Source organism: Clarias gariepinus, chromosome 27 (assembly GCF_024256425.1).
Source record: "Clarias gariepinus isolate MV-2021 ecotype Netherlands chromosome 27, CGAR_prim_01v2, whole genome shotgun sequence".
Lineage (NCBI taxonomy): Eukaryota > Metazoa > Chordata > Actinopteri > Siluriformes > Clariidae > Clarias > Clarias gariepinus.
This window is the reverse complement of record NC_071126.1, coordinates 10,453,867-10,478,290: the sequence shown is the minus strand read 5'-3', so window position 1 is coordinate 10,478,290 and position 24,424 is coordinate 10,453,867. Positions and strand designations below refer to the sequence as shown.

General features: G+C 42.8%; 3 protein-coding genes across 3 annotated transcripts; all 3 read left to right on the top strand.

Annotated features, from left to right (window-relative positions):
• The first annotated feature begins 13,467 nt into the window (after positions 1-13,467).
• Positions 13,468-15,006, top strand: LOC128515023 (trypsin-2-like). Its single transcript, XM_053489004.1, has 6 exons — positions 13,468-13,567; positions 13,668-13,818; positions 13,897-14,147; positions 14,426-14,562; positions 14,668-14,769; positions 14,859-15,006. Exons 1-6 carry the CDS (start codon positions 13,528-13,530, stop codon positions 14,904-14,906), a joined length of 729 nt encoding a protein of 242 aa, XP_053344979.1. The 5' UTR covers positions 13,468-13,527; the 3' UTR covers positions 14,907-15,006.
• Positions 15,007-20,049: 5,043 nt separating this feature from the next.
• On the top strand, positions 20,050-21,582 carry LOC128515317 (trypsin-2-like). Its single transcript, XM_053489449.1, has 6 exons — positions 20,050-20,148; positions 20,249-20,399; positions 20,479-20,729; positions 21,004-21,140; positions 21,246-21,347; positions 21,448-21,582. The coding sequence occupies exons 1-6, from the start codon at positions 20,109-20,111 to the stop codon at positions 21,493-21,495; spliced, it is 729 nt and encodes a 242-aa protein (XP_053345424.1). The 5' UTR covers positions 20,050-20,108; the 3' UTR covers positions 21,496-21,582.
• A 1,385-nt stretch (positions 21,583-22,967) lies between these two features.
• On the top strand, positions 22,968-24,277 carry LOC128514643 (trypsin-2-like). The gene is made up of 3 exons (XM_053488436.1): positions 22,968-22,990; positions 23,102-23,240; positions 24,128-24,277. Exons 1-3 carry the CDS (start codon positions 22,968-22,970, stop codon positions 24,275-24,277), a joined length of 312 nt encoding a protein of 103 aa, XP_053344411.1.
• The last annotated feature ends 147 nt before the right edge of the window (positions 24,278-24,424 follow it).

The following is a 24,424-nucleotide window of genomic DNA, read 5'->3' as shown; positions in this document are numbered from 1 at the left end:
CTGTCTGTGTTGTCAGAGTCTGAACAGAACCAGGTAAGATCCCTGTTGTTAAAATTTTATACAGTTTACTCTGCGCACGAAGGTGACTTGGGATGCACACAGCTCCTTTCTCATGACATCCCTTTGACGGACTCGGTCCCAGTTCGTCAACAGTATCGGCGGATACCACCGTCAGAGTATGATGTGGTGAAAACGCACATAAACCAGCTACTAGAAAATAACATTATTAGAGAGAGTTGTAGCCCATATGCCTCTCCTATTGTGTTGGTCAAAAAGAATGATGGGACCATGCGCATGTGTGTCGATTATCATCAGCTGAATGCAAAAACCCGAAAAGACGCCTTTCCCTTGCCACGGATAGAGGAAACCTTGGATTCACTGACGGGGGCCCGGTGGTTCTCCACCATGGACCTCGCCAGTGGTTATAATCAGGTTTCTGTTACCGAGGCGGATAGACATAAGACTGCCTTTTGTACACCTTTCGGTCTGTTTGAATGGAATCATATGCCATTTGGGCTCTGCAATGCCCCAGGCACCTTCCAGAGGTTGATCGAGAGGTTGTTTGGGGATCAGCAGTGCCAGTCCCTTCTTTTATACTTGGATGACATAGTGGTGTTTTCTTCTTCCGTTGCACAACATCTGGATAGGTTGGAGGTGGTTCTGAGTCGACTGGAGCGAGAGGGGCTAAAGGCAAAGTTAGCTAAGTGTGCGTTTTTCCAACAGGAGGTAAGTTATTTGGGACACATAATTTCGGCCAAGGGGGTGTCGACAGACCCAAGTAAAATAGAGGCGGTGAAACAATGGCAACGTCCTACGGGGGTGGCAAAGCTTCGGTCGTTTCTGGGGTTTGCCAGTTATTATCGGCGGTTTGTAGAAGGCTTTGCCAAGTTGGCAGCTCCCCTACATCGTCTAGTAGCTGAATTTTCGGGTCGTAAGTCCAGGGGTCGAGCAGAGTCGAGGTTTGGGGTGGCTTGGACAGAGCAGTGCCAGGTGAACTTTGAGGAACTGAAAAACAGGCTCACTTCTGCCCCAGTATTGGCGTATGCTGATTTTTCCCTTCCCTTTATCTTGAAGGTAGACGCTAGTCATGGAGGGTTGGGAGCAGTTCTGTCCCAGGAACAGGGAGGGAAGGTGCGGCCTATAGCCTATGCTAGTCGCAGTCTTAGGCCCACTGAGCGCAACATGTCAAACTATAGTTCCACGAAGTTGGAATTTTTGGCGCTCAAGTGGGCCATGACTGAGAAGTTTAGAGAATATTTGCTGGGGCAGAGGTGTGTTGTCTTTACTGAAAATAACCCCCTAGCCACCTGGCTACGGCTAAGCTCGGGGCCACAGAGCAGCGGTGGGCGGCGCAGTTGGCCTCTTTTGATTTTGAGCTAAGGTATCGGTTTGGGAGGAGCAACCGGAATGCGGATGCCCTTTCGCGACAGGGTCCTTCCAGTCAGGGTGATTTGGCGGGGGTACTACCAGGTATAGCGCTTCCCACTGTGGTACAGCAGGCTGGTGAGGTGGGGATGACTTCTCAAGCAGCAGTTACGGTGCTGCCTGGTTTGGCTGTGGATATGCAGTCATTACAGGATGAGGACCCTGTCATAGGGGAAGTGTTAAGGTTTTGGAGGCGAGGAGCCCCACCTAATTCAGAGGAACGTCGACAGTTACCCAAGGCTGTGGTAACTCTTTTGCAACAATGGGGTCAGCTGTGTGAGGAGGACGGGGTATTGTATCGCCGAGTGTTTCGTTCTGATGGGGGAGAGGAGGTGTTGCAAGTGGTGTTACCAGCACTATTGCATCACGAGGTACTGACACAGTTACACCAGGAGCACGGGCACCAGGGGGTGGAACGCACCACTGAGCTGGTGCGACAGCGTTGTTTTTGGCCAGGCCTGACAGCCGATGTGGTACAATGGTGTCGAGAGTGCAAAAGGTGTCAGGCTTCAAAGGATACACGACATCTTCCCAATAGTTTTATGGGTCATTTGTTGGCCTCGAGGCTGAATGAAATACTTGCCCTTGATTTCACTGTATTAGAACCTACCCGGTCAGGATTGGAAAACGTGCTGGTAATAACGGATGTTTTTACAAAATATACCTTGGCGGTACCTACACGAGACCAACGGGCAGAGACAGTGGCCCAGGTTTTGGTGGGGGAGTGGTTCTACAAGTTTGGCGTCCCTAGTCGGATTCATTCAGATCAAAGCCGTAATTTTGAGTCTTCCTTGGTACAGCAGCTTTGTGCACTGTATATGGTGGAAAAATCGCGTACCACTCCTTACCATCCAGCAGGGATTGGGCAGTGCAAGCGTTTTAACAGGACGTTGCACAATCTTTTGCGTGCCCTGCTTGTGTCTAGAAAAAGGGACTGGGCCTTATGCCTTCCACAAGTGCTGTTTTATTATAACACTACCCCTCATCAGATGACTGGTGAGTCCCCATTCTTTTTAATGTTTGGGCAAGAACCAAGACTCCCTGTGGACTTCCTCTTGGGTGGGGCCAGGAGGTTGTAGTTGGTGGTGTGCATGAGTGGATGAGGGAGCACCAGGCTAGGCTTCGGGTGGCATTTGAGGGGGCACGGGGAAGACTGGAAGCTGCAGCAGGCCGTCGTAAGGCACAACACGATGCTCATGTCCATGATACACCACTGGGGGAGGTTCAGTTGGTTTATCTGCATGATTATGGCGCCAGAGGTAGTCATAAAATTCAGGATCTGTGGAGCCCTGTGGTGTATCAGGTGGTTAGAGCCCCTAAGGAGGGAGGGCAGTATATGACATCGCACCAGTGGATGATCTGGGGAAGGTTAGATGTGTCCATCGGTCTGCCTTAAAGGCCCAGATCCGGAAGGATAGTGCGGTTTCAGTCTCTCCCTGTTCCCCCCCTTTGGAGACCAAGGTGTAGACACCAGAAGTCTTAGAGGAAGAAATTGGTTTGTTTATGGTGGTGGCAGAATTTCCTCCGGTACAGGTTTCCCGGGATACTATTAGGTCACCTAGTAGGCCTGCAAATGCTGACGCGGGGACCACAGTTGTTGGGGGCCCTGAGGCTCCTAACTCTGTAGTAAGTGTATTACCGGGGCCTGTGCATTTGTCAGTGAGTCAGTTAAGTGATCCGAGTACTTCTCTGCGGAGAACAGGGCGGACTACCGCAGGCCATCATTCAAATCTGCACCGGTTACCCCGTGCTGCAGCCGAAGGCATGAGGACGGCTCTAACACCAAGCTCTGTCTCAAATAAAATTTCTGTTTGGTTTAGGCCATCCCTAACCCTAACCCTTAATGGACAACTGATGACGCGTCGCAGCTGGGATACGTGGAAAATGGGGTGAATCCGTCGCATGGACGAGGGGAGAAGAAGTCGGACCGCGCATGGGTTGATTATCCTAGTTATCGTGAAAGGGCCGAAGAAACGGGGGGAGAGTTTGCGTGAGAGAGTCTTCAAGGGGATGTCCCTTGTGGCGAGCATGACTCGGTCTCCCACACGGTACTTGGGGGCTTTGATGCGGTGGCGGTCCGCCTGTTTCTTGTAAGAGGAGATGGCACTTAGTAAGGTTCGTCTGGCGCGTAGCCACGTTTGCCTGCAGCGGCGGACGAAGTGTTGGGCTGACGGGGTCTCCACCTCTATTTCTTGGACTGTGAAGAGTGGGGGTTGGTAGCCTAAGCAGCACTGGAACGGGGACAAGCCTGTCGAAGCGGAAGGCAGAGAGTTGTGGGCATATTCGACCCAAGGGAGAAACTTGCTCCAGGTGGTAGAGTCCCGGGTCGTCATGCAGCGGAGAGAGACCTCTAACGCTTGGTTCATGCGCTCAGTCTGTCCGTTGGACTGGGGATGGAAACCTGACGAGAGGCTGGGAGTAGCTCCGACGAGCCTGCAGAACGCACCCCAAAACCGCGAGGTGAACTGAGGGCCCCGGTCTGACACGATGTCTGTGGGAAGGCCATGAAGCCGAAATACATGGAGGACGAGTAGTTCTGCGGTCTCCTTGGCGGATGGCAACTTCGGAAGAGGCACGAGGTGCACCGATTTGGAGAAGCGGTCCACGATGGTCATGATACAGTTGTGCCCATCGGAAGAGGGTAAGCGGGTGACAAAATCCACCGCAATGTGGGACCAAGGGCGTCGGGGAGCCAGTAGAGGTCTGAGAAGGCCAGCAGTCGGCCGGTTATCCTTCTTACAGCGGGCGCAGATGTCACAGGCTGCCACGAATCTGGGCACGTCCCTCCTCAACGTGGACCACCAGAATCGTTGCTGGACGATGTAGAGAGTTCGAGCAGCGCCTGGGTGACACGATAGCTTGGATCCATGGGCCCACTCCAGAACCTGTGAGCGCAGGCAAGGGGGAACGAAGAGACGGTTGGGTGGGACATCACTAGGTCCGGGCTCCTGGGTCAGGGCCTGCCGAACCTTGCTCTTTATGTCCAGTTCCATGGCGGCGACGAGGCAGTGGGACGGGAGGATAGTATCCTCGGATGTGGGTTCCGGAGAGGGTGAAAACTGGCGTGAGAGGGCGTCTGGCTTGGAATTCCTTGAGCCTGGCCGGTAGGACAGGGTGAAATTAAACCTGGAGAAAAATAGTGACCATCTGGCTTGGCGTGCATTGAGTCTCTTGGCTGTACGTAGATACTTCAGGTTTTTATGGTCGGTCCACACTAGAAATGGGAGCTCAGTCCCCTCTAGCCAGTGTCTCCACTCCTCCAGGGCTAGCTTGATGGCCAAGAGTTCTCGGTCTCCCACGTCATAGTTCTTCTCAGCTGGGGTTAGCCGACGGGAGTAGAATGCGCATGGGTGCATCTTGTTATCCTGGGTGGACCTTTGGGAGAGGATCCCACCAACCCCAGTATTGGAGGCGTCAACCTCCACCACAAACTGAAGAGAAGGGTCAGGGATAGTGAGGATGGGAGCAGAGGTGAATCTTTGCTTGAGCCTAGCAAAGGCTTGATCAGCTTCCTTATCCCAGCAGAACCGGGTCTTTGTGGAGGTTAGCGAGGTCAGGGGAGCGACGATGGTGCTGAAACCTCGTATGAAACGGCGGTAGAAGTTGGCAAACCCCAGGAACCGTAGGAGGTCTCGCCGTGAGGTTGGTGTGGGCCAGCTAGTGACAGCCTGGACCTTGGCTGGCTCCATCTCCAACATGGACGGGGAGATGACGAACCCCAGGAAAGTGGTGGAGGATGTGTGGAACTCACACTTCTCCGCTTTGACATAGAGGTTATTCTCTAAGAGTCTCTGGAGGACCTGGCGAACGTGGTGACGATGTTTCTCCAATCCTTGGGAGAAAATTAAAATGTCATCCAGGTAAACCAATACAAAGGAGTTGAGGAAGTCGCGGAGAACATCATTAATGAATGATTGGAAGACGGCGGGAGCGTTAGTGAGGCTGAAGGGGACCACCAGATATTCATAATGTCCCGTAGGGGTGTTAAAGGCTGTCTTCCACTCGTCTCCCTCACGGATACGGACAAGGTGGTAAGCATTTCTTAGGTCAAGTTCTTAGGTCCTAGGTTCTGTGAGTGATGGCTGGAAGGGGGCTTCCATCTAGAGCTTGGACGGACAGGGGATGATCCAGCGGCGTGCAGGGGATACGTAACGCTCCATGAGATCCATGAGCTCGTGGAGGTCAGAAGGAAGTTCACGAGAAACTAACTCATCCTTGAGTGCCTCCGACAGACCTTCCAGGAAGACGTCGGAGAGTGCTCTGGCGTTCCATTCGCTTGAGGCAGCTAAGGTCCGAAACTCGATGGCATAGTCATAAGCGGAACGCGAACCCTGGCGGAGGCGTAGTAGCTTGGTGCCAGCCTCTCTGCCGACGTGAGATCGGTCAAAAACCCTTTTCATCTCTGCAGAAAAGTCAGCAAAAGTGTCACAGCATGGGTCGTGCGCGTCCCAGAGTGCGGTGCTCCATTCCCGGGCCCTACCTGTGAGAAGAGTGATCACGTAGGCGACCCTGGATCTCTCTGAAGAGAAGGTGGAGGACTGCAGTTCAAAAATCAGAGAACATTGTGACAGGAAGGATCTGCATGTACCTGGCTCTCCGCCATAAGTGGGAGGGGCTGGCAGGCGTGGCTCTCGTGGAGGGTCCGTGGACCGTGCTACGGGCATCTGAAGACGTTGCATTTGAGCGGTGACGTCAGCGAGCGTCTGTCTGGTAGTGACCAGTTCCTCCTGATGTTTACCAAGGAGAGCGCCTTGATTCTCCAGCGCCTGCCTCATCCTGTCTAATCCTGCTGGATCCATCGTATGGCCAGATTATTCTGTCAGGACGATGATCACGGAAAGGCGTGATGTCCGTCGGTGCGTAGAGGCGGGTCCAAACGCAGGTGCAGGAACGAGGCGTTGTCTGGTCGAGGATGAGTGAAAGCGAGCAGAGCAAAGAAATCTGTCAGCGTGGCGTTTGTGCTGGAACGTGAAGATAAGCCGTGGTCGTGGAGGCGCGCGTTGGGTCGTGAGCCGTGAAGTCCGTCAGCGTGGTGTCTGTGCCGAGACGTGAAGATAAGCCGTAGTCAAGAGAGCGCGCGTTGAGTCGGGAGCCGTGTAATCCGTCAGCGTAGATCCGTCAGCAAATCAGAATCGAAAGGCGAGGAGGGGAAAAACGAGAATCAGAAACAAACTTGGCAACGTGAGGGCTATCAAATTAAACGCGAGAAAACTGGTACAATGGGACACAATAATCTGGCGAGGATCCAGTGCGCTGCGCTTCCTTATAAGCACAGATAAATCAGCGCTGAATGAGAAACCGGTGTGCAGGCGGGGCGGAGCGGGGGCGTGGAAGTGACATGACAGCGTGGGAAAACAAGGGCGCGTGATGAGGAGCTTGACAGCGTGAGAAAGGAAATGTCAATTGACAAGAGCGGTCTTAGATCAGCGCGGAGCGCTGAGAGCATGACACATGCTTTTGCTAATTGTGGCCAAATAATTTTTTTTAATTAATCAGTCCACAGCACTTGTTTCCAACACCCATCAGGCTTCTGCATACTTCTGACGTTGGATTTTATAATGAGGACGTGGGTCTTGTCTGTGCAAGCATTGCTGTCCAGTGGAACGGTGCACCACCAATTCTGAGTCTGCTAAATCTTCCTGCAGGTTTTTTGCAATCAGATGGGGGTTTTGATTTGTCTTTCGGATCAGCATATGAGCAGTTCTCTCCGAGAGTTTTCTTGGTCTTCCAGATCTTATCTAGACCACCACAGTTCCCCTCAACTGCCATTTCGCACTGTGGAAACTGCAAGCTGATGATGCTTTGCTATCTTCTTGTAGCCTTCTCCTGCATTGTGGGCATTAATAACTTTTATTTTTAAAGTCTTACACAACAGCTTAGAGGAACCCATGGTTGTTGACTGTTCGCAAGTGTGTAGACAAGGTTTGAAGAGTCAAAGTATTAGTAAAGCTTTAAAATTGGCATATACTAATTTACAGCCTCTTGCCATGCGTTAGATCTAGCGAGCTGATTAAGGTCTAAAACCTTGTAGAAAGAATCTGAGACTCTGGAACTCTTACGGTGCCCAAACTTTTGCACAGTGCCATAATAATGTTTTTTTTTTTTATTTATGGCATAAGAAGTAACTATGCATAAATGTTTGCTGAAAATATTGTGCATTTTTTCGATTTCCAAGAGAGACTGTGTTAACATTTTTTCAATTTACAAATTAGCAAAATCTGTTATTAATTCATTAATAATTAGTTATCAAGGGGTGCCTAAACTTTTGCATAAGACTGTATATCCTTGTGCAACTAGGGAGATTAACTAATCATAACTGGTGAAGCTGACTATCAAATAAAACATGGATTGGGTGGACAGTACTGTAAATCTCATAAATTTCTCTTTATACAGGTAGTCCACTACTTACAAACGAGTTTTGTCCAGGGAGAATGTTCATATTTGTTCTTAAGTCCCACAAGGTGTCTCTTATACAACCAGTTTACAATGTAAAGATACCAATCCACTTGACTTAATCCCTGCCCCCTTTTCCAACACACAAAAACTGTTAAGTCGCAAGGAAAATCCCGGGTGCCATTTTGTCCCAGAGGAAATTCCCCATAAGAAATAATTAAGACTTGATGATTTGTTCCACAACCCAAAAACATTCATATAAAAATTATTAAAACTTTAGATTAAATTAGATTAGATTAGATTCAACTTTACTGTCATTACACATGTACAAGTACAAGGCAACGAAATTCAGTTTAGGTCTAACCAGAAGTGCAATTAGCAGAAAGTGCAGGATAAAGGTATAAGTTCTAAGTACACCTAAAAAGGATATGTGCAGGGAGAACCTATGGGTAACTATTACAGAATGATATTATGCTAGCATAATATACAGATTGCTAGTAACTATAATTACAAATCTACAATGGATAATAATGGAATCCTTGAATCCTTGAATAAACAATATATACAGGTTGCTATTAACTATAGGCAGGATTTTGCAAATAGAAATGAACATAATATACAGGTTGCTATTTTCTATAGAGAGGAATTTACAAGTAGACATGTACTGATAGATATGAACATAATGTGCAGGTTGCTATTTTCTATAGACAGGAATTTACAAGTAGACATGTGCGAATATATACTCAATCAGAAGTTCACAAATGTATTATGCGTGGATATTTGTATTTTCAAACAGGAATGTACATTTTAGTGCAGTCCATAATAAATAGTGTAATGGTAATGGGAAGAGTATAGGGGTGTGTGAGATGTGGGCAGGTGTGAGTGGGGGGCAAAATTCAATAAGGAGACAGCTCTGGGAAAAAAGCTGTTCCTCAGTCTGCTGGTTCTTGACCTGGGACACCTGAAGCGCCTTCCAGAGGGCAGGAGAGAAAGCAGTTTGTGAGCGTGGTGCAAGTAATCCTTAAGAATACTGTGTGAGCAACGCACACAGTGTTTCTTTTGAATGTCCTCAATTCTTTTGAATGTCCTTGCTGAAAGAGGAGTCCCTATAATACGCTGGGCAGTTTTCACCACCCGCTGCAGTGCCTTACACTCAGCAACAGAGCAGCTTCCGTACCAAACTGTGACACAGTTGGTTAGGATGCTTTCTATTGCGCACCGATAAGAGTTCACCAGAGTAGTTGAGAACAGTTGGTTCTTCTTAAGTGTTCTCAAGAAGAATAGTTGCTGGTGAGCCTTCTTGACCAGGCTAGAGGTGTTGGTGGACCAGGATAGATTCTCCGAAATGTGGGAAGGAAGAGACAGGCTCAACAACCATTCAGTTGATGTGAATGGGTTCATGTGAACCTTTTCTTCCTTTCCTGAAGTCCACAATGAGCTCCTTGGTCTTATTGGTGTTAAGGAGCAGATTATTGTCCATGCACCAAGTAGCCAGGTGCTTGATCTCCTCCCTGTAGGCAGTCTCATCAGTGTTGCTGATGAGGTCGATCACCGTAGTGTCGTCTGCAAACTTGATGATGTTGTTCGATCCATACACAGGCCTGCAGTTGTGTGTGAAGAGGGAGTAAAGGAAGGGGTTTAGCACACAGCCCTGTGGTACACCAGTGTTGAGCTGGACGGTGGTGGAACAGATGTGGCCTGACCTAACATGCTGGGGTCTGTTGATCAAAAAGTCCATAATCCAATTACATAGTGAGGTGTTGAACTTTTGTTGAAGATTTTCGGAAATTAGGATTATTTACCAAAAATAATAATAATAATAATAATAATAAGTATAATCCTAGCATGCTGTCTGCTTGTTTAAACACTTATTCTTTGCGGTATTTAATTGAACAATCAGCTTGCCTTTCCTGTAATCACAGTGTTTGCCATTTCAACAAATAGCTAAATGTTTGCCATCTCACAGCCAAGGACCCTGACATTGACTGAAATTATGTACTCTTGATTTAGTTAAAGAGTTAGGGTTTTGCCTAATGACAGAAGTGTGGCAGGTTGGTGGTACTGAACTCCTAGCCATTTAATCAGGAGCCCAGAGAGAGTATGTATGAAATTTTTGAGTCTTTACCACAACTACAATCTAATCTATCACATTAGTGCATAAACAAAAAAACAGTTAATAATGCTAAGGAAGCGCTATGGGAACTGTATACAAAGATCAGTGAACTGCAAAATACACACCTGGACGGACTGTTTATTGTTGCCGGAGATTTTAACCATGCAAATCTCAAGTCAGTGCTTCCTAGATTCCATCAGTATGTGGACTTTGCAACGAGAGGGAAAAACACGCTGGATCTTGTTTACACAAACATCCCCGGCGCATATCGGGCAGAGCCCCGCCCCCATCTCGGCTACTCAGACCACATCTCTGTTATGCTAATTCCAGCATACAGACCACTCGTCAGGCGCTCAAAACCGGTTCTGAAGCAGGTGAGAACCTGGCCAGCAGGAGCCATCTCTGCTCCTCAGGACTGTTTCGAGAGCACTGACTGGAACATGTTTAGGGAGGCTGCAACTTACGGTGACTTCACTGACTTGGAGGAGTACACGTCATCAGTGACCAGCTACATCAACAAGTGCACCGATGACGTCACTGTCTCCAAGAGCATCATCTCACGACCCAACCAGAAACCGTGGATTACTGCGGAGGTGCGTGCACTTCTGAGGACCCGAGACTGTGCTTTCAGAGCGGGAGACAAGGTGGCCCTCAGAACAGCAAGGGCCAAACTATCTCGGGCCATCAGAGAGGCAAAGCGCGCACACGCCCAGAGAATCCAAAATTACTTCAGGGACAGCGGCGACACACGGCGCATGTGGCAGGGCTTACAAGCCATCACTTACTACAGGACGACATCACCTGCCTGTGACGGTGACGGCTCCCTTCCAGATGCGCTGAACAACTTCTACGCTCGGTTCGACAGGCAGAACGACGTGGCGGCGAGGAAGTCCACCCCTCCTCCGAACGACCAGGTGCTGTGTCTCACTACAGCTGAGGTGAGGAAAACTCTACGCAGAGTCAACCCACGTAAAGCTGCTGGACCAGACAACATCCCAGGCAGAGTGCTCAGAGAATGTGCTGAACAGCTGGCAGATGTTCTCACCGACATCTTCAACATCTCTCTGAGCAGCGCCGTCGTTCCCACGTGCTTTAAAGCCACCACCATTGTCCCCGTGCCCAAGAAGTCTACTGTGTCCTGTCTCAATGACTACCGTCCCGTTGCACTTACACCCACCATCATGAAGTGCTTCGAGCGGCTCGTCATGAGACACATCAAGACGCTGCTGCCCCCTTTACTGGACCCACTGCAATTTGCGTATTGTCCTAACCGCTCAACGGACGATGCCATCTCCACTACACTCCATCTTGCCCTCACACACTTGGACAAGAAGGACGCATACGTTCAAATGCTGTACATAGACTTCAGCTCAGCATTCAACACTATCATCCCCCAACAACTGATCGGGAAGCTGAGCCTGTTGGGCCTGAACACCTCCCTCTGCAACTGGATCCTAGACTTTCTGACCGGAGGGCCTCAGTCAGTACGGATCGAGAACTGCACCTCCAGCACCACCACACTGAGCACTGGGGCCCCACAAGGCTGTGTGCTCAGTCCCCTGCTGTTCACACTGCTGACTCACGACTGTGTAGCAACACACAGTTCAAATCACATCATTAAGTTCGCTGATGACACGACCGTGGTGGGTCTCATTAGCAAGGACGAGTCAGCGTACAGAGAGGAAGTGCAGAGGCTTACGGACTGGTGCAACAACAACAACCTGTCTCTGAATGCTGACAAGACAAAAGAGATGGTTGTTGACTTCAGGAGGACACGAGGCGACCATTCTCCGCTGAGCATCAACGGCTCCTCAACAGCGCAACAGCGCCTCTTCTTTCTGAGAAGACTGAGAAAGGCCCAGCTTCCACCACCGATCCTGATCACCTTCTATAGAGGGACTATCGAGAGCATCCTGAGCGGCTGCATCACTGTCTGGTTTGGGAATTGTGCCATATCGGACCGCAAAACCCTACAGCGGATAATAAGGACAGCGGAGAAGATCATTGGGGTCTCTCTTCCCTCCATTGAAGACATCTACACCACACGCTGCATCCGCAAAGCCAACAGCATTGTGGCTGATCGGACACACCCCTCTCACACACACTTCACACTCCTGCCATCTGGAAAAAGGTACCGAAGCATTCGGGCACACACATCCAGACTGTGCAACAGCTTTTTTCCACAAGCCATCCGTCTCCTCAACAAAAAGGGACTGAACTGATAAGCACACACACACACACACACACACACAAACATTATCACTCGGCTTAACTCAACTACATCAATACATCAAAACACTGAGACTGGACTGACTAATCAACACAAGCGCAGACACACTGACCCACACAAACTATCGTACACACATCTGTAAATGCCTCACTGTTTATCTCTTCTGCACAATATTCATTACTTTTTGCACAAATATCAATTCTTGCTGCTATGTTTTACTACCTCAACACCATATTTTATGTTCTGATATGTCGTTGTCGCACTGTCACTTTGTTGTTGCTCGTTTTGCACATTTGCACGTGCACTTTATGTTGTTGTCTGTTGTCTGGAAAAAAACCTATAGATAGTCTTTTAGTTAGTTAGTCTTTAGTTAGTTTTTTTTTTTTTTTTTTTTGTTAATTTATGTTGTAATTTATGTTAGGAATATCTGTCTTGTCTCTGCTAGCCAGCTAACTAGGCCTCCTAGCTAGCTAGTTTAGCTTCTCTGTTAATTTATGTTGTAAGTTTATGTTGCATGTAGCACCTTGGTCCTGGAGGAACGTTGTTTCGTTTCACTGTGTACTAACTGTATATGGTTGAAGTGACAATAAAGCCTACTTGAAACTTGAAACTAAAGCAGTTCCAAAAAATGTAGTCAATCTAAAATAATATTTGCTGAGTTATGTCCATACAGTAAATAAGCTATGCCACCTACTCATTATATTCTCTGAATCAATGTTAATTTGCATGGCGGGTCAAATATATCTTAAATAATTAATGTCTTCATTAGCTGTTTGCTTTGAAAGCACAGCTATAATGTTCATTTCAGAAATTGTGAGAATGTTTCTGAAATCTGCAGCTGTTAAGAGACTGACACACTCCCAGGAAAATGTGTTCAAAGTTAAAGATCCAGGATTTAATATATATAATGGCAAAGCATTGCTAGGAAAAAAAATAGTAATTATAATCATTCTTAACATAATGAATTCAATTTAAATCCAATTTCTGTTTTTGTTATTATGTCTATAATAAATATGTAATATCCCAGCCAATTAATCTATTCAAGAAAACAGAAACTCCATTTATACATCCATATTTTTTTATAAAAGCATCCATATTTACTGTGTGGAATAGTTAATCAAGTAAACAGAAAATTTGAGCTATTTAAAACAACAATTTATGAATGTTAACTTACTGAAATTGTTTTAAAAAATGCTGAAAGTTTGTTACAGTTATTTTTGGCATGAACTAAGTTATTCATTTACAGTCACTTATCTGACATTACATTATCTTTAGGTACCAACTGTTGATTGGTCCATATGCACTGCTGGTTCACATAAATAGGAGAGTGAAGTAAGATCCCCATCGTAGGTGATCAACAGCCATCATGAGGTCTCTGGTCCTGCTTTTGCTTGTGGGAGCTTGTTGTAAGTAGAACCTTCTTTTACAGACTATAGAACTGTATGATCTGACAGGGAACTATAATAAATTAATTTTGAAAAACAATGTTGTTTTATTTATATGCAGTTGCTCTGGATGATGACAAGATTGTTGGAGGGAAAGAGTGCACGTCCCACTCCCAGCCCTGGCAAGTGTCTCTGAACGTCGGCTATCACTTCTGTGGTGGTTCTCTGATCAATCAGAACTGGGTTGTGTCTGCTGCTCACTGCTACAAATCGTAAGTTATTATTTAGTGATTAATAATTAGTACAATATGGAAAATACACCATATGAACCATTTCCACTCCATCTGTAGTCGTCTGGAGGTTCGTTTGGGTGAACACCACATCCAGATTAATGAGGGCACAGAGCAGTTCATTTCCTCCGCAAAAGTCATCCGCCATCCCAACTATGACTCCTGGAACATTGACAATGACATAATGCTCATCAAGCTGAATCAACCTGCCAGCCTGAACAGCTATGTGCAGCCTGTGGCACTGCCCAGGAGTTGCCCCCCTGCGGGTACCAAGTGCACAGTCTCTGGATGGGGAAACACCATGAGCTCCAGTGAGTACAGATTTCTATCATTCATTCTAGACAATGTATTTGGGAAAATATGGCAAATATTTTAAAATAAAGATGTTATAAGGAAGAGGAGTGAGATGTGATAACATAATATGGAAGTATTAAAATACTTCCAGAATTTCATTGCTCCCAAAGACAATTTTCCCAACATTTTTTTCTTTCTCTAAACACATACAATATGGTTTGTGCCTTGGATTGCAAATATGATAACCCTAGTTGACTGTTCTTATGTTTCTTCATTGTTTAAAACATTGTAACAGCTGCTGATCGCAACAAGCTGCAGTGTCTGGAGGTCCCCATTCTCTCTGAGAGGGACTGTAATAACTCTTACCCTGGTATGATCACTGATGCCATGTTCTGCGCTGGCTACCTGGAGGGAGGCAAGGACTCATGCCAGGTAAATTTAGATACTCACATATTATAATGATGTCTTTTACAACAAGCAAAGAACATCATCTTCACATTTTAAGTCCTCGTAAACAATTAATTTTGATCCCTTTAGGGAGACTCCGGTGGCCCTGTGGTGTGCAACAATGAGCTGCAGGGTATTGTGTCTTGGGGTTATGGCTGTGCTGAGAAGAATCGTCCTGGTGTCTATGCCAAGGTAACATCAAGTGCTGTTGTTGAAATGTGATCAAGTATCAGCTACACTGTTTACATTGATTGCTTCTAAATCTTCTGTTTCTACTGCAGGTTTGCATTTTCACCGACTGGATTTCTGAGACAATGGCCAGCAATTAAATCTGCTCCAGCCCACTTACGAAAAGGAAACAACAAACAACACCTCAGATTGTTTAAATAAAACCTACTTGAACCAATAAAACTCTCTTCATTTAGCAAACCTGATGTAAAACTTTGTTCTTAAAAACTTTTATAACCATAATAATAATTGTTATTATAAAACTCATTATAACTCTTTTGATTCTTCCAAATCAAAAGATTTGATTATTTCAAAACCAGTCTTTCTGTATGTCTGTATGTCTGTCCAGCCACGTTATGTCAAAACATCTGGCTTTTTTTTCTTCTTTTTTTTTTTTTTGCCTTTTGGGTGGTGTGGTTAGATGCATCACTCAACAAAGCTAACCAATACAATAGTTTACTGTGTATACACAGAGTATGTGGAAGACACAGAAATGATGGTTATGCACTTGACAAACTGGCAAATTCCAAAAAACTCACAGCACGACTCATCATGACGTATTCAAAAAAAGGAATGTACATTATAAATACTAAACCTTACGCCATAAATGAAATTAAAGGTTAAGTAAAGCTAAAAACTTACCTGTAACTGTGTACAACAGAATATAAATAACAGCATCGCACGCTTAATAGAATTAACATAATGAAAACCTGTATTTGTCGCCATCTTGTGGCGTAAATACGTCAGCATTCGCAAAATATCACATCAGAACAAAAGATTTAAATAGATGTTGCATAAAAGTCAAATTTGCTACTTCTTAGTAATAAAACTTGATGAAATTATTTGCTCCAGAATTAATTTTTGTATGTTTTGAAAATTCACATAAATGGAAAAGTATTAGAAAATTCTAGTTATTAATGTAACTGTGGCTTTAAGAGAATTGAATAGTTACAGCACTCATAAAGTACCATCCAGCCCATTTGTGGTCTGGGGTGATTTACCCTGTTTCCTCTAATTATCTCTGCTTAAACATGGAGAACTATGTGTGTTTTTTACTGAGACAGATGACTACCTGGTCAGATAAACAAACCTGAATGTCAGGTAGGCCAACCTCCATTTTTTAACAGGCTGAGAGTTCATATGACATCGTGGTGAGGATTCATATGTTCATATGGTTCATACTGTACACTACGTTCCAAATTATTACGCAAATGATATCTTTCTTTGATTTTTATAATTAGTCAATGCAAATGACATTCAGTATAATTTTCTAGTTATCAACCATTAGTGTATAATTTGAATTTTATTGAACAAACGTCCTATTGATAACAATATTTATTTAAAAAATAAAAAACTGAAAATGCACTGTTCCGAATTATTATGCACAACAGAGTTAAAACATTTTATAGGCTGTAAAGAACTGAAAATGTGCTTTTACTGAAAAAGCTACTTAAATTAAAAACATCCTAACAGGGCATGTTGCATCTTGACATAGGACCCCTTCTTTAACATCACCTTTACAATCCTTGCATCAATTGAACTTGTGAATTTTTGGACAGTTTCTGCTTGAATTTCTTTGCAGGATGTGAGAATAGTCACCCAGAGCTGCTGTTTTGATGCAAACCGCCTCCCACCCTCATAGATCTTTTGCTTGAGGATGCTCCAAAGGTTTTGGGTTTGAGGTCAGTGGAGGGAATAATGGCCAGACCATGATCTTTTATGCCCATAGCAGCCAATGGCACAGAGGTATTCTTTGCAGCATTGGTTGGTGCATTGTCGTGCATGAGGATGATTTTGTTATGGAAGGCACGGTTCTTCTTTTATTACCATGGAAGAAAGTGGTCAGTCAATATACTTTGCAGAGGTCCTTTTCACACCTTCAGGGACCCTACAGGGGCCTACCAGCTCTCTCCCCATGATTCCAGCCCAAAACATGACTTTGGCACCTCCTTGCTGATGTCGCAGCCTTGTTGGGACATGGTGGCCAGCCACCAACCATCTACTACTCCATCCATCTAGACCATCCAAGGTTGCACGACATTTATCAATAACCAAGACTGTTTAAAAATTAGTCTTCATGTATGCCTGGGCCCACTGCAACCGTTTCTGGTTGTGAGCATTGGTTAGGGGTGGCTGAATAGTAGGTTTATGCACAACTGCAAGCCTCTGAAGGATCCTACACCTTGAGTTTTGTGGGACTCCAGAGGCACCAGTAGCTTCAAATACCTGTTTGATGCTTTGTAATGGCATTTTAGCAGCTGCTCTCTTAATCCGATGAAATTGTCCGGCAGAAACCTTCTTTATTCTGCCTTAATTTGCACAAACCTGTCTGTACACTGAATCAGCCACAAATGTCTTCACAGTACCATGATCATGCTTAAGTTTTGAAATATCTAATGTTTTCATACCTGAAACATTGCACTATTTGATGCTTTTAGGCAGCATAGAGATCCTTTTCTTTCCCATATTGCTTGAAACCTGTGGCCTGCTTAATAATGTGGAACAACCTTCTTCAGTACTTTTCCTTTGATTGGGTTTATCTGGCAAACTAATTATCACACGTGTCTAAGATTGATTTCAGTTATCCAAAGAGCCCCGAGACACAACACCATCCATGAGTTTAATTTAAAAACTAAAAATGTAATGTTTATGACACATCCAATTTGCATAATAATTTGAAACACAGTGTATATGACACCTGTGACACAACATTACTCTCAGTCTGGAGAGATGAGGTGACTGCAGTAACCATATCTCTCAGATATACAGTACATCTTTTGTAAGACAAAAGCAAGTCAAATTTCATGTTTATTTCACTGTTACAAAAATGTCTCGGTGTCATTCTGTACTCTGGTGGGCCATGAATTCCAAAAAGTGCCCAGGAGTACCACCACCATAGATGCAGTCAGCAATGTCATTATTTTCAACATAAGTTGGGATTGGTCTACTGAACTATGTTTACTTCACAAATATAAGCAGGCCAAGTCTTTTACTATTTTAAAAATACTTTAATCTATTGGAGACATATAATTTAGACACATTTTCCATTTTAGAAATAGCTAAAACAAACAACAATACACTGTATACTGCATATTATGTTGATTTTTGTAAAAATAAAATAAAAAGAATTTTCCTAGCATGCCACAACAAATCACTTGACATGAAAATCCAAAGTTGGTCAAGATACAACAGTTTTGACTTCTCCAAGTCCTAAGCTATTTAAACTGAATATGTTCTTGCTCGTTTAAACACCTTCTTTGAAGTTTTAAATTGGACAATTCCCTAGTGATAGTGCTGAAACCCTTAAAAATAGTTCAAAATAAATTTCACACCAGAGCACCAACTGAGGGGAAAATATTCATTTTTCAGCTTCTGCTCAATTTTTTGAAATTTTTAAAGGTAATTCAAATAAGATATGCTAAAGTTATGTTAAAGTTCAGGATGCAGACAAATTTGAATCAATTGTGCATTTTTTTTAAATAATGGAGTTTGCTCATTATGTGGCCAGAAATTTATACAAATTATTTTAGATGCTGTGTATCCCTTTTGCAAGTAGCCTGAGGTTGACTAGAAGAATTAAGGAGTAGTTACGTTACATGTAAAGGGTCTTGCGTAACAACCAAATTGTGGCAGGTTGCAGGTGCTGAACTCCCAGCCACTTAATCAGAAGCTCAGAGAGAGTAACACATGCTTGCTGGGACCCTTTCTGAATTTAAATATACACAAAACATATATATATATATATATATATATATATATACTGAACAAAAATATAAACGCAACACTTTTGTTTTTGCTCCCATTTTTTATGAGATGAACTCAAAGATCTGAAACATTTTCTACATACACAAAATAACCATATCTTTCAAATATTGTTCACAAATCTGTCAAAATCTGTGATAGTGAGCACTTCTCCTTTGCCAAGATAATCCATCCCACCTCACAGGTGTGCCATATCAAGATGCTGATTAGACAGTATGATTATTGCACAGGTGTGCCTTAGACTGGCCACCTGTAAAAGGCCTCTTGAAAGGTTCAGTTGAATCACACAGCACAATGCCACAGATGTCGCAAGTTTTGAGGGAGCCTGCAATTGGCATGCTGACAGCAGGAATGTCCACCAGAGCTGTTGCTCGTGAATTGAATGTTCATTTCTCCACCATAAGCCATCTCCAAAGGTGTTTCAGAGGATTTGGCAGTACATCCAACCAGCCTCACAACCGCAAATGACGTGTAACCACACCAGCCCAGGTCCTCCACATTCAGCATGTTCACCTCCATGATCGTCTGAGACCAGCCACTCAGACAGCTGCTGAAACAATTGGAGTGCATAACCAAAGGATTTCTGCACAAACTGTCAGAGGGAAGCTTATCTGCATGCTCGTCGTCCTCATTGGGGTCTCGACTTGACTCCAGTTCTTCATCGTAACGGATTTTGACAGATTTGTGAACAATATTTGAGAGATATGATTATTTTGTTTATGTAGAAAACGTTTCAGATCTTTGAGTTCATCTCATTAAAAATGGAAGCAAAAACAAAAGTGTTGCGTTTATATTTTTGTTCAGTATATATATATATATATATATATATATATATATATAGATAGATATATATATATAGATAGATATAGATAGATAGATATAGATTGCCATTGGCTTTAAAACATAGTTCAATGTTTATTTCAGGAAGTGTGAGAATATCTTTGATATCTGCAGCTGGGACTAACACACTCCCAGGAAAATTTCAAGTCAAAGATTCAGGATTACTAGAAACTGGAAAAAAAGAACCAAATAGCCATTCAGTGTTTATGCATTATATATTTAACACAATATAAAATTTGCATTGATGCAAATGAAACAATTATTTTTCAAGCAATCCCAAACATAATGAATTCACTTTAAATATAATTTCATTTGTAATAAATATTTAATATCCCATGCATTTAATTTGTCCAGTAAAAAGAAACTTTGATTATAAAATTAATGTGGTTTAAATAAATTAAACATGGCTTAATTCACCATTTTTTCACTGTGTGTAATAGTTAAATGTTGGTCCAAGTAAACAGCAAATCTAAGCTATTTGGAACAAGTATTCTATTATTGTTAAATTATTGAAACTGTTTTAAAAAATGCTGAGTGTTTGTCCCAGTTATTTTGTCATGAACTAAGTCATTCATTTGCAGTCACATATCAGACATTAGATTATCTTCAGGTACCAACTGTTGATTGGTCCATATGCACTGCTGGTTCACATAAATAGGAGAGTGAAGTAAGATCCCCATCGTAGGTGATCAACAGCCATCATGAGGTCTCTGGTCCTGCTTTTGCTTGTGGGAGCTTGTTGTAAGTAGAACCTTCTTTTACAGACTCTAGAACTGTATGATCTGACAGGGAACTATAATAAATTAATTTTAAAAAACAATGTTGTTTTATTTATATGCAGTTGCTCTGGATGATGACAAGATTGTTGGAGGGAAAGAGTGCACGTCCCACTCCCAGCCCTGGCAGGTGTCTCTGAACGTCGGCTATCACTTCTGTGGTGGTTCTCTGATCAATCAGAACTGGGTTGTGTCTGCTGCTCACTGCTACAAATCGTAAGTTATTATTTAGTGATTAATAATTAGTTCAATATAAAAAAAGACACCATATGAACCATTTCCACTCCGTCTGTAGTCGTCTGGAGGTTCGTTTGGGTGAACACCACATCCAGATTAATGAGGGCACAGAGCAGTTCATTTCCTCTGCAAAAGTCATCCGCCATCCCAACTATGACTCCTGGAACATTGACAATGACATCATGCTCATCAAGCTGAATCAACCTGCCAGTCTGAACAACTACGTGCAGCCTGTGGCACTGCCCAGGAGTTGCCCCCCTGCGGGTACCAAGTGCACAGTCTCTGGATGGGGAAACACCATGAGCTCCAGTGAGTACAGATTTCTATCATTAATCCTAGACAATGTATTTGGGAAATATTTTAAAATAAACATGGTATAAGGAGTAGGAGTGTTATGTCTTAATGCATCAAGATGTGACAACATTGTATGGAAGTATTAAAATATTTCCAGAATTTTATTGCTCCCAAAGACAATTTTTACTTTCCCCAAACACATACAGTATGGTTTGTGCCTTTGATTGCAAATATGATAACCCTAATTGACTGTTCTTATGTTTTCTCATTGTTTAAAACCTGCTTGCAGCTGCTGACAGCAACAAGCTGCAGTGTCTGGAGGTCCCCATTCTCTCTGAGAGGGACTGTAATAACTCTTACCCTGGTATGATCACTGATGCCATGTTCTGCGCTGGCTACCTGGAGGGAGGCAAGGACTCATGCCAGGTAAAATTAGATACTCACACATTATAATGATGTCTTTTACAACAAGCAAAGAACATCATCTTTACATTTTAAGTCCTGGTAAACAATTTATTTTGATCCCTACAGGGAGACTCCGGTGGCCCTGTGGTGTGCAACAATGAGCTGCAGGGTATTGTGTCTTGGGGTTATGGCTGTGCTGAGAAGAATCGTCCTGGTGTCTATGCCAAGGTAACATCAAGTGCTATCCATTGAGGTGTGATGAGACATCATCTATATTGTGTGTATTGAATGTTTCTTTTATTTAAACGATATTCTGCTTCTACTGCAGGTTTGCATTTTCACCGACTGGATTTCTGAGACAATGGACCGCAATTAAATCTGCTCCAGCCCACTTACGACAAGGCAACAACATCGAACACCTTATGTTGTTTAAACAAAATAAAAACTTCTTGACCCTATAAAACTCTCTTGTATTCTTCATTCAGCAAACCTGATTAAAAGCTTTTATCACAAAAAAACATTTAATAATTATAATCCTGCACTTGAAAAACTCCCAGACTACCCTGACTAATTCATTTACCATATTTCTATTGAAATGTGTCTAATGTGTTTAGTTTAAATATTTTTTAGTCCTAGTTTATTGGTCATTATTTCTTTGGGAAGTTGTCTATTAACCTTTTTTTTAGCACAGTGGGCAAGTGCATTTGGAATCTGTTATTGTTCCCTCTCAACAAGTCCAAAAAGTTGTCACTGCCACTAAATAACGCCATTATAAAGGCCGAAAAATTAAAGCAAACCTTTAAGAGAAAGCTAAAATATGACCAAAATAACAGTTTAAATTTCCCAATTGGCCTACTGTAGCTGTAAACCAAACTGAAGACTTTGGAGATTTCAGTGGCAGCATTTCTTTTCCTTATTTTTTTTTTATTCATGGTTTATTTGGGGTTTCGTGGTTTATCATGGGGTATTTGCTTTATTTAATTAGTATCAGTAAGATCAGGATTTTTTAAAAGGGTATTTTAGTTCCTGGCCAAGTCAACTAGCATGAGGATGTATTTTTCATCGAGACACAAAAGCATGTCCAAAAGACCACCATGAAATCCTGTAAACATAATAAAAATAAACTTAACAGTGCACTTTATTAATAAAATTACAGTTATCCATGCAAATATGTTTAGGTTTGCTTTAGTTAGTCTTATTGTGTGTAAGTTCAAAAAGGACTTTATTTAAAGGTCATTATTTTGCCACAACCCTGACACAAGAATAATGGCAGAAAAAAGACTTTGCTAGAAATTCTTAAAGCTGTAGAAATTTAATCTCTGGTACAAAGTTTAAAATTAACGTTTCTTCAATCTTAGTAAAAAGCTTCATCTCCGCGTTGGAGGTTAAATTTGGCTACATTTGAGGCTTGCCTGGCCCTGACCTGTCAATCAAAAATTCAACCATACCCTATTTATTTAATAACTATTATAAAATGCATTTGTTAAGGAAAATATTGTAATGTTAAGGGTAGCAGAACGTATGTAAAGAAAAACTATACTGAGGAGGCTTCCTGGAAATAATTGGTGGAGATGTAACTTTGGTTCCTTTCATCAACATATTAGTAGGCATTAAAATTGTATTGAAGTCACTTGAGCATCTGGGACATTATGAGTTCACTTTTATATCGTTCTTACAATGTCCACCAATATTTATAGGCATTAAGAAATTCCTCAGTGTAGCTTTCCAGTTATTTTGACATGAAGAATTTACAGAATCACTTACCACACTGTACATGATCTTTGGTACCAGCTGTGGAAATAATGGGACTTGAGATCTTAATTGTACTGTAGCTGATTCACAGCCGTCATGGAATCTCTGATTCTGGTTTTGTTTGTGGGAGCTTGATGTAAGTATATAGTATATGTCTCCTTGTAATTACTGGGCTGTATAAAAACAAAGCTAAATATATTTTAATGTTCAAAATTTCTTATATCCACTAGCTCTTCTGACAAGAATATTAGAGGATATGAGGAGTGCACACCCTATTCCCAACCATGGCAAGCATCTCTGAATCTCGGTTATCACTTCTGTGGTGGTTTCCTGATCAGCGAATACTGGGTTGTGTCTGTTGCTCATTGTTACCAATGATTTATCTGCTGTATGATTTATAAATTGGTAATTAAAGAAAATACACCTTTTGTAACCTTTCCAAATAATGTACAAATTATGACACTTCCAAATAATAAAATGAATGAAATAAATAAAATTCTATAAAATAAATGAATACAAAGTAGCAAATTAAGGAACAAGAAACACAAATTTTCCAATCTCACTTTTTTCACAACATAAAGCTTTTGAAACAAATACCTACTGGAGGTAACATATGTATGTTTGAACAGTGTTAACTATTTCCAGTGTAAGATATACTGTACAGTATATTCAGTTGCCCTCCAAATAGCTCAGCACATAATAACTACATTAGAACATATATACAAGAACCATTACCATAAACTGTGTCCAGTAGAACTAATGTAAGAAACATATTTTTTTAGCCTCTTGCTTATTTATAATTATATATGTTAACATTGCAACATTAAATAAAACAGCTAAACTAACCGCGACATATTTCCTCAGGTTAGACGTCGAGTTTTTATATGCTGAAATTTTTCCCGCTATGCAGCCAGTTTGTGTGTGGTCATGTGACAATACTGGCTATTGTTATTGCGGCTGATTGGTCAAACAGAGTCATGTGATTATTGTTGCTACGTCTGATTGGTGGTAGATCCACCGGCTGCATTTCTCTGGCAAAAATAAAGAATATCTAATGTGTAGAATAAATGGTAGAAAAGTAATGAGTCGAGTCTAGTCAAATGTAGCGGAGTAAGAGTAGCGTTTCTTCTTCACAAATCTACTCAAGTAAAAGTAAAAAGTATGGTGCAGTAAAACTACTCCTATAAGATTTTTTTAAAGTTACTTAAATAAATGTAACGGAGTAAATGTAACTTGTTACTACCCACCTCTGCAATTATATCATGCTCATTAAGCTGAGTCAAACAGCTACGTTAAACAACTATGTGCAGCCTGTTGCACTGCCTAAGAGTTTCCCTCCAGTGGGCACCTGGTGCACATCCTGGGAGAAGCATTGTTCCCCTGTGAGTACAGACTTAGTTCAGTAACCTCGGCCAATTTACTTGATCTTAATTGTAAAAAAACACATACTGTATATGATATTAATATAACATGTGGGAGTTTTATGACTAACTAGCTAACAGTGGCTTGTTCTGCATCATGTTTGGAATGCTTTAAAAATGAAATTATTACAA